At 32.4% G+C, this 13911-nt stretch overlaps 1 protein-coding gene across 2 annotated transcripts; it reads right to left on the bottom strand.

Annotated features, from left to right (window-relative positions):
* Positions 1-2630: 2630 nt before the first annotated feature.
* On the bottom strand, positions 2631-9165 carry LOC107604970 (5'-adenylylsulfate reductase-like 5). 2 transcript variants are annotated; one of them, XM_016306698.3, is made up of 4 exons: positions 8625-9165; positions 3859-4040; positions 3478-3602; positions 2631-3304 (listed from the first exon to the last, which is right to left on the bottom strand). In XM_016306698.3, exons 1-4 carry the CDS (start codon positions 8766-8768, stop codon positions 2883-2885), a joined length of 873 nt encoding a protein of 290 aa, XP_016162184.3. In that variant the 5' UTR covers positions 8769-9165; the 3' UTR covers positions 2631-2882. The 2 variants fall into 2 exon arrangements, with proteins under 2 accessions (XP_016162184.3, XP_088348080.1); XM_088491954.1 differs by lacking the exon at positions 8625-9165 and adding an exon at positions 5584-5884.
* Positions 9166-13911: the final 4746 nt, after the last annotated feature.

Raw genomic sequence — 13911 nt, 5'->3', positions numbered from 1 at the left:
TCATATTCTCAATTCCTTTGAATTATTTCTTTAACTATTTCTTACTTATTTATGTCTCAACATTTTCTTTTTAAAATTTTACCAAATTTTATCCTTATCATTATATCTATATGTTGCACATATTATTAATTTGCAAATTCACTTAGTATTTATGCTGTTTATTGCAGCACAACTATCAAATTCTAGAATGAAAAATGTGCACTTTTGCTTCAACAATCAATCTTCCTTCTCTTGTCATGTATTTATATTAATTAACCATGTTTAGTTAATACATGATCCAGAATTATTATTTACATCATTGTCATCATATTTCTAAGTTTAATAAACATACATGACAAACATATCATTATTCAATTTCTATGTGTTTCTCTTATATATCTTTGTTATTAATTGCTCAAACTCAATCACTTACTCGCAGGTATGCACAGAAATCTTGCTAATTTAATATATAATAGATATGAGTAACGGTCTTTGATTGACATGTGTAGTTTCCTTTGTTGGACAAATATATATCCTAATTGAATGACAAGTGGCAACCTAAGAAAACACAATGCATCAATACATAAAGTAGTATTCGATCCATTAATTCCCAACACAAACAAAAAAACTTACATCAGCAAACCCATTCAATTAACTCTTCAACCTAACAACGGATCACCATTCTAACCACCCTTTACACAAACTCAATTTAACTAGCTTGTGCAAGCTTGTCAACAAAGCGAACATTCAAATCTTCCCCATAGGCACCAGGGACCAATTGGGTCCTTGCCCATCGTGTCACTATTTGTCTAGTTGTTCACAACACATTCCTTTCACCCCCATCAACACCATTCACATTTTTTATAAAGTAAAATGACAATGAGATCTTTGAAGATTTCGACCTCAAACTAATTAATTTTTAAAAAAATATTAATTAGATTATTTGCAATAGTAAATGGTGGATATATATGTCTTTCTATCGAAACGAAATAAAGTTGTTTATGTATTTTATTATTTATAGTGGTGTTTGTCCCATTGCTGTCATATGAGCATGAAAACGATATAATTTTTGGACAATGAAATATTTATTATCTTTTGAGTTTTTATATAACATTTATCAACTGCTCTCTATTTATTATGAATTCTATTAAAACATGTAAAATTTCACTCCAAAAATTATTATCTACATGACAATATTTTATAAATAAACTCGTCACAGTAGTTAACGGTACACATAAGCACCACGCTTAAATTTTACATAAAAAATTAATAGAAGAACATCCCATCTCAACTATTTGCTATTATAGAGAATCAAATTAGTATTTTTTTATTTTTAAAAACAAATTAATCTAAGATCGAAATCTTCAGAAACTTAATTGTCACTTTATTTTTTTTTTATATTAAATCTGCACGGCTACTTCGATTGGAACAAACAAAATTCCACCTCCATTCCATGAAACAGGTGATAAACTTCCTAAAATATATTGCTTCTTTTCGTTATTATAATAATTTTAAAATCTTTTCAGAAAATAAAAAATAATAAAAAAAAGGTGTTGATGGTCATCAATCCGCTCATAAAGAGGCCCGCTCCAAATTATGGCAAACGACAGTTCAACGAAGAAGACTCTAGATGTGTTTGTTTAAAACGTTGAAATTATATTATAGAAAGACTTAAATATGTTAGTCAAAACTCTATACAAACACTAAAAATTAGTCATATATATATATATATATATATATATATATATATATATATATATATATATATATATATATTATTTTACAAATTTTTTAAATTAAATTATCAACCATCAAAATTATAAAAAATCTAACTAAAGAATAACTATTTATCATCCAATATCAGCTTACTTTATAATTTTGTTGGAAGCCATAATAGAGATGAGTCATGCATGTTTGGAATTGAAGTCATATTATGATAAATGTGGATAAAAGAGAATGTAAATAAAAAAAGTCATTTAAAAAAGAAAAAGGAAAAAATTGGTTAAAATTAGCTATAAAAAAATTATCTCCTTATACTTCTTCAACAAACAAATATTTTATGAAAGCAAAATTTAAAAAAAAAAATTATAACAAAATCAAACATTTTCAAAGCAACATAATCAAACTTCTTATAAATACCAAATATCATCATCTTATGTGAATATAATGGTTCTGCAATCCAGGTATATATTACATGGATGAAAAGTTATGTTTTTCCTTGAAGGCTAAAGGTATATAGCTCATCAAGCCGAACATAATAATCAAGGATGAAATATTCCAATTGGGATGACATCAACTTCTCTGTCACCATGAACAACTACTACTATGCCTTGTGACAGAATCAACTATAATAGTAAATCATATTTACATTTAGAGAATTAGCGTCTAAATTTATTTTAATAGTTTTACTGTGATTTGTCTCCTATTTCTAACTACTGAAATACCCTGTACCAGATCTATTTATCCTAATAATGTTTTCTTTGCATATCTAAATCAGTTGAAACGAGATTCCACGATAATTGAAGTGCTTGCTATTTCAAATTTCTCTCTAATGCACATTTCTTGTCACTATGCCAATTCAGCTAGATAGTTTAGCATATTATTAGGGCACAATACCAAAATGTTATGCTATGTCTAAAAGGCTTAGGGAATGTGTGTATAGATAGTTCCATTCAGACACAACCAATTTACAAAAAAGGAAACTTGTTCTCCCATTTACATCCTGTTTGCTTCCTCCCAAAATTCGACTTAAAAATTAACACAAATTTTTTACCTAATAATACAAATTAAGAGAGAAGATGATCTATGTGCTCCCAAGCTCCAACCGCAGCTTGAGGCTATTATCTGACAAACTCTACACTACTTTTTCAACTAGAACAAGATTTGGTTAGATTCTGAGATTATCACCTGGCGGAGGATGCCGACTCTCCCAATGAAACAGAAGCCAGAGAAGAAGCCCAGGCCTTGGCGCTCCTCGCCCTCTCATGAAAGTTCCTGGTCTTGCATAATCGTAACTTGTTCCATATCCTCCTGACATCAACCACGTTGCGAACACGTCCCATCATCACTTGGCTTGTCTCACTGAATATTTGCAAGTTGAGATGAGGAGCATACGAATTCCAGAATGCTTGGAGGTGTGATATGATCTTGGGAAACACAAAGAGGAGCATCCTCAAGCATAGAAACAATACCGAGAACACTAAGTAAGGTTCCCTGCTCGATATTTCTTTAAGCGACACACCAACTAAAGACTTCATTGTCGAATGCTCATCTCTCATTAAGCTGCTTAGTTGATGTATAACAATGTTAAGATTTGCTTCAAATCCTGAGGGTAGGCAAACAGATCATAAGTTTATTATCAGTCATTGTAATTTGTCTCCGGAAAAGAATCAATTCCCGGGTATATATACACTAATGTCCAAGATATAAAAAATGGTGATTTTTTAAAATTTCATTAGAACTTCACAAATTTATGAGCAAGATTCAGAAGATGATTACCTGTGTTTCTCTCATAAAATTCTACAAGGGTTTTAATATTGTGCGGACCACGATATCTCACCCTACAAGACTGGTTCACCAGTAAGATAGCAGGCAGGCTATGGATTCCATATTTTGAATATAAGCTGCAGGGGACAAAAATACATGAGGACACAAATGGAAAGCAACTTATGTTTTTATTTTTATTTTTTTTACTGCTGAATTTCAGTTTAATATTCATGCCATTGCCCTTGACCAAAAGGAAGCAGAGGTAGCACAGAACAGAAAGGACGAACCTAACTGCTGATGAATGATGATTGCATATACATATAACCAAAATACAAGATAAAAATTCTGTAAATATCAAGATATTTTAAAAGAGTAGCAGGACAGCTACAAAACCTTGGCAAAGCTGATGACTGCTCAAGTGCCAAATATTCTACGTGAGGAAACATGGAACTAAGAACTTCATAGTCGGGAAGCAATCTTTGTGAAAAAGGGCACCAGGAAGCATAGAAGAGTATAGAAATTTGTTCAATGCTCTTTCTGCTGGACAAAATCGCGTCTATGAAATCCCCATCAACCTGAACAAATAAAATGGAAACTTCAATATATTTCACCAGAATATGCAAATGTAAACACAAAACCAGAGATAATCAGAAATAATTAAATCTTCAAATATTACTAGCTCCAATTATGAAGTTAAAAGTCAAATAAGAACAGGAAATGCAAGATCACAATAAAAAAAAAAGGCAACAGAGATCACTTCCAAATATCTACATAGATAATACAGAATAGTGTCAGACATCCTGTACAGATAGCAGACTTAATGATGTCATAGATAGTATACAGGGCAGCCACCGCAAAGTATCCTACGTTGCGTAGGGTTCGGAAAAAGGTCACACCCAGAAGTGTAATATAGGCAGCCTATTCTAACACAAGCATTAGTGGTTGATTCCACGACTTGAACCCCATGTTCAAGCCACCCACACAGAAATGAAGTCAAACAAAACAAAGGATCCCTCTGCCGTCGGCCAATGCAGCTCTGCCATGCTGTGCCATTGCCAGAGACAGTTGCATCGGCAACAACACAACCCCATGTCCAATTGCTCGTTTAGACACTTCACCACTACTAGTCTAGTTTTGAACCTCCCCATCAACTGCTATCTCAGCACCAGATGCCACATGAATGGGAGTGAGGATGAACAAGTTGAGAGTTACAAAGGGAGGGGGACACCAAGAAGAGAAAAGAAGGAATTATGGATTTGAGGTAATGTGAAATCAGAGAGGAATTTTAGAGGGTAAAGCTAACATTTAATATATGATGTTAACAGAGTTGAGAGTTAAAGTTTGTTAAAGAGAAGGGTGATAAGTGTCAACCTGCAAACTAGTGAGGGAGGGTGCAAATGTCATATTAAAAGACCTCAAGGGAGGGAGGGAGACATAATTTGCGCTAGAATATATGGATTGGTTAGAGGAAAATACATAGATAGAAAAGTCATGGAATGTGTGGGAAAAAAAGCCAAAGGGTATAGGATGCTCAACTAGTTAGCTTTAATAACACCAAGACAATTACAAGAGAAAAATTACGCAAGAAATCTCTTCTACAGATATAGGATTGATCGACTGCTCAACTGGTCCATGATATTCAAGGGGTAATGAAATAAAAAGACCAAAACCATAATTCGGTCACACACCATCTTTCCTTTTCTATGATTCAGGGGGCTAAAACAACCAGGTTTTACCATCCCTTCATAAAATCATCACCCTTCCTATTATTTTCTGAATTAATATAGATTAAGAAATGCCATACTTCTTATGTCATACAAAATAATTAAAATGCATGTGTAAATATGGGACCAATGTGAACAGTAGTACATGAAAACATTCCATTTTCTTGAACCTTTTTTTTTTAAAAAAAAAAGAAAGAAAGTTTGTTTGAAATAGGAAAATGATTACCAGTCAGTAGTCTAAAATCCTTTTTTTCTTGGTAGAGTAAGAAATTAGATTAACGAGGGAGAATGTAGAAAAGAAGATAAGAAATTCTCAGACAGATAGCTAAGACATAAAGGGATAGACTATGTAACAATAGATGCTAATATCTCTGAAAATCAGCTAGAGGAATACCATTAAATAAACCATTAGCTAAGCACCAAAGGGATGATAGACAGGTCATCCTATCCCACATAAAATCAATATTAGAAAAGAATAGTTAGAAAAACCCTAGAATTCCTTTACAACAAAAATAAACCGAAGCATTGCGTAAATCAAGTATTGCTACAGAATCTTTGATTCTTTGCATGACCCAAAAATCCTGTGTGTGTACGTAAATCAAGTATTGCTACAGAATCTTTGATTCTTTGCATGACCCAAAATTCCTGTGTGTGTGTCCTCGGGGGGAATCAAGGGAGTTTACAAAGCCGCATTCCTGATCCATATAAAATGCAAAAAGTAATTTGGTATAACCTCAAAATTTGGGCAGAAGTTTGCCACAAGTTTTTTGAAGACATCGTTTCATATAAATCATAGGGGTTCATAATATCATTTTCTTAATAATACCCCATTGAAGAATCAAGGGAGTTTACAAAGCCGCATTCCCCACCCATATAAAATGTAAAAAGTAATTTGGTATAACCTCAAAATTTGGGCAGGAGAAGTTTGCCACAAGTTTTTTGAAGACATCGTTTCATATAAATCATATCCATAAAATTTCCACTCTCGGCTTTTAAGAAACAATAAACTGAACTCCTTACAGTAACCTGTTGACTTTATAATCTCAGGATATAAGTCGTTCTCATCATCACTTTAGTTCAACATCAATGTCAGCACTCGGAAACAGGTAGGGGCAGAGAGAAATCAGAGACAAGGGAATAAGATTTGAAAGCATAGGATCAGACAACATGAAGCAAAATTTTATCTGTCATACATGATCCATGTCATACATTATTTGAAGCTCAACACTATAGATTTTCCTAAACAGTACTTGTGCTCCTTAAGCACTACATAAATATCATTCATGTAACCAGAATATATTCCAGCCAGTGCTTAATAACATGGAACATACTTGTCAAATTCATCCTACTTTGGATTGAACCTAGAAGGTAGAAATGCAAAATTTGGATTAAAACAAGAGAGACAAAAGATCTAACTTATTATGTAAAATTATATTCAACAATCAGCTATATATATGTATTAGGACAAGAACACAAATAAGGCATAGCAACAATAAACATCAAGATCACAACATTAAATATTTGAAAATATTCTATATCAGTATGCATAATAACTGGGTCACATCATTTGTATGATTGTTTACATGCCTTAGTACAATACCTATGTAATCTACCATAAATAATGCCTTATATCAAAACAAAGGCTTCTAAGTTATAGATGAGGTCACAACTTGAGGTTAGGAACTACTAAACCAAAACCACTAGGATCATCAGATGAACATTTCAAACAAGCATACAACTCCGAGTAAGTACAAATAAAAAAGGACAAAACCAAATAGGTTTTATCACCACATCCAACACCCACGAAAACCACAAAAAAATATCTTCGCAAAAGTCCACAACAACTCCTGAAATTGCATTTACCACAACTCAAGTACAGGACAAAAGCGAAGAGCACCAGAAAACAGGGGTTGCCTGAAAAATAAATAAACTATAAAACTCTGTTCAACTCACAAACAAGGCTGAACTTCCTCAGCCAAAGTTCAAAGTTGCACTGCAGATGCAGATCATTGCACCGCCTGGCTATAAGTGTTGCATCACCTAGTAGCAGCCATGGTCATATGGTTTCACTGTGGTTGAGGATCTCAAATTCAAAGTTTCAAGGGGAGAGACAGATCAACTATAACTATCCTATAAGTGTCTAGTTAGAAAGGGAAAGAATGAAAACTTAAAAGTCCATAGCAATTAAAAGTAACTAAATCAAATTTATTCATTCTAATAAACAGAATAGTCTAGGGAACTAGGGTAGATATACAGATTTTGAAGAAGCATTTTGGTATGATCTTCATCTGTTAACTTCATGAAAATTGGTCAATGATCAAGAAACTAAAAAATAAACGGACCATGCGAGATCTAGCATAACTACATGCTTACCAGTTATCAAATTTCCATGAACACACTTACAGTTTATGTAAGGAATTTACAAAACAAAAACAATATTCAAATAATTTACGTGAGAACATCTTTGGTGCAACTGGCTTAACAAACAGGGTGTGTTTTTTCCAGTCGAAAAATAGGAGGATGAAATGTAAAATACCTTTTTTTTTTCCAAACTTCAAAAAGCATCTCTTTTGTTGAGGGATAACCTAATTAAATGTGCATCCAAAAAAGGAAAACTATATCTGAGACACTATCAAGCATGCGTAAACTTGCAGCGTAAACGATTTGATTGAATGGATAGAAACATCTATTTTCTTGAGGAAAGTATCATAATTCAAATGATTTCAAGGGGATTTAGGTTTTCCTAAAAGACACTATGATGATAAGCATCTCAACTTGATGCTTGAGTTAGGACCACAAAACAGTTGTCAGGAAGATATCAATGTGATCCCCATTCTTAACTAACCGACCTCTACTGAATGCTCCATACCAACACCAAGATAGCAGAGGTACACAAGATTTAATTGTGTCCAAGCTTATCAAGCATCAAACTATCAATGACTTTAATTCTCTATGATGGTAATTCAAAAATTTTCAGGCACAAAGAGGCCAAAATGAAATCCATCGTTTGATTTGAATTAGAAAAGAAGCTCTAATAAAAGTATCAGCCAAATAGAATATGAAATATTGAAATTATCCCCAGCATGCTTTTCATCTTTCTTCCAATTTCCAAAATCATGAATTTTTCCCTAAATATTTCCACGTATATTGCTTTCCCTATATGCGATTAGATTACTGGCAGCACCAAATATTGTGATTCCTCCATTTTTCTCATTATCAAAAAAGAACCTAATGCTTCAAACAACCAGAAATCCATGAAAACACCAATAAATCAAATCAAAACGAATTAGCAAAAAAAATGGGAAATATATATATATAAAATAACGAAAAGTCAAAATCCAACACCAAATCGGATTAATAACCATCACAAAAATTGTCGTAAGAAGCCAGCAAATCAAATAAAAAATGGAAATCTAAAGGAATAAAGAGATGAACCTGACGAGGCGGTGTCGGCGAAACGTCAATAGAGCATTGAGATTGAAGGGCATAAAGAAAAGGAGGAACGTCTGGAGATGATACATACGAGGATTGCGCGAAGGAGAAAGAAGTGATGAAGAGGAGAAGAAGCAGAGAAGCCATGTATGGTGAAGAAGAAGAAGAAGGAGGAGGAGAAAAGGGAAATGATATGTGCAACAGTGATGAACGATGAACAAACACCAAGGAGAAAAAAAAAAGAAAAGAAAAAGGAGAAATGAAAACAATTATTTTATTACTAATTTATTTATTATTGATATATTATTACAAGACAAAACCCAAAAGGGGTGAAAAGGAAATAGATATATAAATGTGAGATTTTTCTTTTCCTTTCCTTTTTGATAACTACTATATATACAAAGAGAATGTGCTGTGCAATGTAGTCTTTAAATAAATATATGTATCCCTGGAATCTCAAATCTGGTAATGTGGTGGGTTAAGATTTAAGAATAGTGAGAGATGGTGGCTGGCGATTGTGGAAGTGGCAAAATATGGCCAGTTTGGTTTGGTTTTGTTTGGTTTGTTTATTTATTCCAATACAAGGATGGGAGAGGGGTCCAGTAGCGGGTTTGGTTTCTTCCTTTTATTATTTATTTATTTATTTATTAAAGGATTTTGTTATCTTCTACCATAAAAAAATATATTTTAATATTTTGTTAAATTCAATATAATATGCATCTTTAAGATACAAGATAGTAAAATTTCTTATTAAATTGCGTATAATAATAATAATCTATGTAGCTCACGTATATATCTCTTATGTACACTTCTTTTTATAGAAACAGTAAATATTTATTACAGAGAGAAACAAACATAAACAGATATGTATGACCTATATAAAAATATACACTTACCTAATTTACTAAAAAGAGATAAAAATTAATATTTAAATTAAAAAATATAAAAATAAATAATTTTTAATATTTAAAACTTACTGTAAAAAGCAACTTCGACAATTTCGACACTAAAATTAAAGGCACGGAAGAATTCGTCAAAAATATTTTAGCCTCTTTATTTTTAGTAATCTTGTGAATTATTTCTCTGGATAATAAATGTCTATTTTTAATTTATTTTAATACCACTTGAATTCTAATTATTTTAATATTTTTAAATATTCGATTAACATTCACTCGTGCATTCTCAAAAGATAGTTATGTTACTTATGGTTATTTTATTTTAATGGCAGTAATTGGTGGGTGTATTTAAAATAAATTCAAGTAATTTTGTATGTATTGGATACATCATTTTTATAAATTATTGAGTTTTACTAAATAAAAACAAAAGATATTATAAAAAATATTGATAGTATTTAATAAATATAAAATATATTATGAAATAAATAAATATATTTTATTTCTATATAATATATTTTAAATAAATGAATGAATACATAATATAACATCAATACATGAAAAATTATAAATCTTTCTGTTTATTAAAATTAGCATGGATTAAAATTTTTTTCTATTAAAAATAAATTCATATTAAATGTTATTTTCATTACAACATATAAAATATAAATAATTAAATTTTATTTTATATTACTAGACAAATGATTGTATTAATCATATTAAAGAGATTATATATATATATATATATATTGATTTTTCTAAAATAAAAATTTAATCATTTTTAATTTTTTGAGTTGTTTTATTTATACTTGCAAAGAAATAATAAAAATAAAAAGTAAACAATAATATTGTTTATTTAATATTTTTAAATATTTATGAAATTGTTATGATTGACATACAACATAATTGATATACAATAGATACGTGAAATTTTAAGTGTCATTTTTAATTTCTACTTTTAGAAGCAAAGTGCTACCTAAAAATATTCATATAAATTTAAATTTTATAATCTATAAAGAAACTACATCAAAGTTGTATGTATACTCCATGATAAATTTATAATCATTTATATTTTTCGTTTATTAGAGTGGGTAAGCAAAGCAAATTTGGATTAATTTGTGTGCGTCTGCCTCTGTGTATACGTTATGTGAACATGTACTGTAGTGTCAAAAATTGAAGAGTTAACTCACCATGTGTGTGTGAACGTGCCAGCAAACTAAAGAGCAGGTAATTCATCGTGATAAGGTAGGTCTAGCAATTTGACTATATTAACAAATATCATTTGTCACTTTGAGGTGATAGTCAATTTGAAAGTATTGTAACACTTTCAAAATTTAACAAGAGAAAAAAACCAAAGAAAAAAGTTATAATGCTAATCATGATAATATAGTGAATAAAAAAGATATTTCGAATGAGTTCAGTCAACAAAATTTATTGTTCACTTGTAAATAAAAAAGAAATTGATAAAACATGATTTTCCTAAAACTATTGTACCAAACTGACATTTTTCTTTGGGTTAATACTCAAATTCGTCCCTAAAAGATCACGCGATCTTTATTTTTGTCTCCGAATGATTTTTTTAATCAAATTAGTCCCCAAAAGAATTAATTTAAACCACGTTCGTTCTTCCGTTAACTGAGTGACGTCGCCATTAGAAATTCGCTGACGTGGACTGTGACTTGGCTGCCCACCCTAACACCTGACATGGTGTGTGTATTGCTAATGAGATATGTTTAGGGTGCTGCATTAATTTGGTCCCTAAGTGTCAAATTAAAAAACCCTAATTCCCAACCTTCGAAGAACACGATTGCCTTGCTTGAGCGTTGTCGCAGACCCAAGTGCTGTTCTTGCAGGAGGAAGTTGAGCTCGGCGCCATGATGGGAAGCGGAAGTGGAGGGTCCGGTGGTGGGTTTCCGTCGCACTCACACAGTAGTTATACGTCGAGCTCGTCCATGCGAAGAAGAAGACAAAACCATGAGGAAACCTGTTTCTATGGTTTAAAAACTTTGATTAAAAATCTAGGACATCAAAGAATCCAGATCGGTTGTTTCATACTTGTGCAAGATATCGGGTGAGTTTAATTTTGTAGGAATGATACCATCATGTTGGCTTTTACTCTTGTTCTGGGGTTTACACTGTTGTTCAATGTTTTCAGAAAGGGAACCATTGCAATTTTTTTAAATGGGTGGAAGAAAATGAAAATGTAGCTGTTGCAGAAGGTTCCAGGGGTGTACCAAAAATCGAAGGAGAACTGGACATTGATTATGAAGAGTGGAAGGTTAAGTTAGCATGGAGAATAGGTAGTTTAGAAGCAGAAGTCAGAGTACATAGAATGTTAATGTGCTTCATGTTCACTATTGTGATGCTAGTTATCTTAGTAGGAGCTTTACTTTGCATGTTATATATGTACAAGTAGGACTTGTTTCGTTGTTTCCAGTACCCTGGCTAAAGTATTGTAATCTGAAACTAGAGTTTATAAATGGCAATTTAGATTTTGAATACACCTGTGATGAAAAGATAATATGTAAAGAAGCAAATGGCAAACCAGACACATAACAAGATAATAAAGTTCCTTAAATTTCTTAAATAAAGTGTCAACACAAAAGGTAGTAGAGTTCCTTAAAGTGATTCAACAGAAACACTTCATACCAAGGCATAACATGCACCCAAAATAGAGGCCTTACAAAACATTCAGACTAAATAGTGTTTAACACAAACATATCTTTCCTAGTCTATAGCCTAAAACAAAAAAAAAGTTGCATATGTTCCGATTAATGTGCTTCAGATGGCGTCGTCTTTCTTCCTTGGCCGTTTGAACCCTGGAGTCGGAACAAAGGTCATAAAATTTGCACGCTTTTTGGTTGTCACAGCACTAGATCCTTTGATTGTTCCAGCAGAAATTGGAGTTGTTGCTGTTGGTGGAGCAGGTTGGGGAGAGGCAGCTCTTTTCCCTTTTCCCTTACAAACTTGAAGCTTTGGTGGTCTTCCTGGTGCGGAATTTATAACCACAAACTAACCGGCAAGTGCACCGGATCGTACCAAGTAATACCTTAGGTGAGTGAGGGTCGATCCCACGAGGATTGATGGATTAAGCAACAATGGTTGATTAATTTACTTAGTTAGACAAACAGAAAAGAGTGTTTTGGTATTCAAAAGCATTAAACAATAATTCAGAAATTTAATAAAGCAAGCAATAAACAGGTTGTGAAATATGTATGGAGAAATAGTTAAGGCTTCAGAGTTATCTATTTTTCGGATTGACTTTTCTTATTAACTATTTTAATCATGCAAAATTTAATTTATGGCAAACTATATGTGACTAGACCCTAATTCCTTAGACCTTTCTAGTCTCCTCTAATTTTCATCAACCGCCAATTCCTTGGTCAATTAGTTATAATTAGGGGGTGAAGTTTAATTCTAGTTATTATGCCAAAAAAATCCTAATTATCCAAATATAAGAGGATTATATGTCACGTATCCCGTTAAGTCCAGATAATTAGAATTTAGGAGAAATTATTTTCAAGCTGTTGTTCAAGTAAAGAGATTTTCCAAGTTATACAAGAACTCAATTAGAAAGAGGGTCATACTTCCATTCCACCCAAATTCATAAGATAAAGAACGAAAACAATTCTTAAATTATAAATCAGTACATGAATTAAAATAGAAAAATAATAGAATCAATCCATACAAATAGACAGAGCTCTTAACCTTAACAGTGGATGTTTAGTTGCTCATGAAAAAGAGTGAAAACTAGGAATCTGGTAAACTGTAAATTTTGGGATGAGATGGAATGGAATGGCCTCTCCCCTAGAAGAAAAGTTTCTTCTTTTTATATCTAATCCTAATTAATTTAAAATCTAATTTCTAAAACTAAAATAATATCTTTTCCTATTTTTAAAAAAAATAAAATAAAGTTTTAAATCAGAATTAATTGTGGCAATCAGCAAGTCTTCAATTGATGGATGGGGACCACTTGCTTCGTAGGATCCACGCCTAACTTGGGAAGTAACAAGAAGTGTTCCCTTGATTCCTCCACTCTGCAGCCTCTAATCTGTGTTTTCTGGGCCGAAAACTGGGTCAAAAACAACCCAAAAATCACCCCCAGTGTTTTCTGCACGTGGCGCATGTCACGCGTATGCATCAGTCACGCGTACGCGTCAGGTACGCGCACGCGTCGCCGTGCAAATCTCCAAATCACGCGCACGCGTCAGGTGCGCGCACGCGTCGCTCCTCGCTGGTCGTCTCCTTTAATTCTTGTACTGCAGAAACTCCATCGAATCCAGCCGAATGCTACCTAAAATAAACAGAATTACACAAGACTCAAAGTAGCATCCATATTGGCTAAAAGATAATTAATTCTTGATTAAACTCAACAAATTAAATGAAAATTCACTAGG

Source organism: Arachis ipaensis, chromosome B6 (genome assembly GCF_059453495.1).
Source record: "Arachis ipaensis isolate K30076 ecotype BB chromosome B6, ASM5945349v1, whole genome shotgun sequence".
Classification (NCBI taxonomy): Eukaryota; Viridiplantae; Streptophyta; class Magnoliopsida; order Fabales; family Fabaceae; genus Arachis; species Arachis ipaensis.
This window is presented reverse-complemented; position numbering and strand designations above follow the sequence as displayed.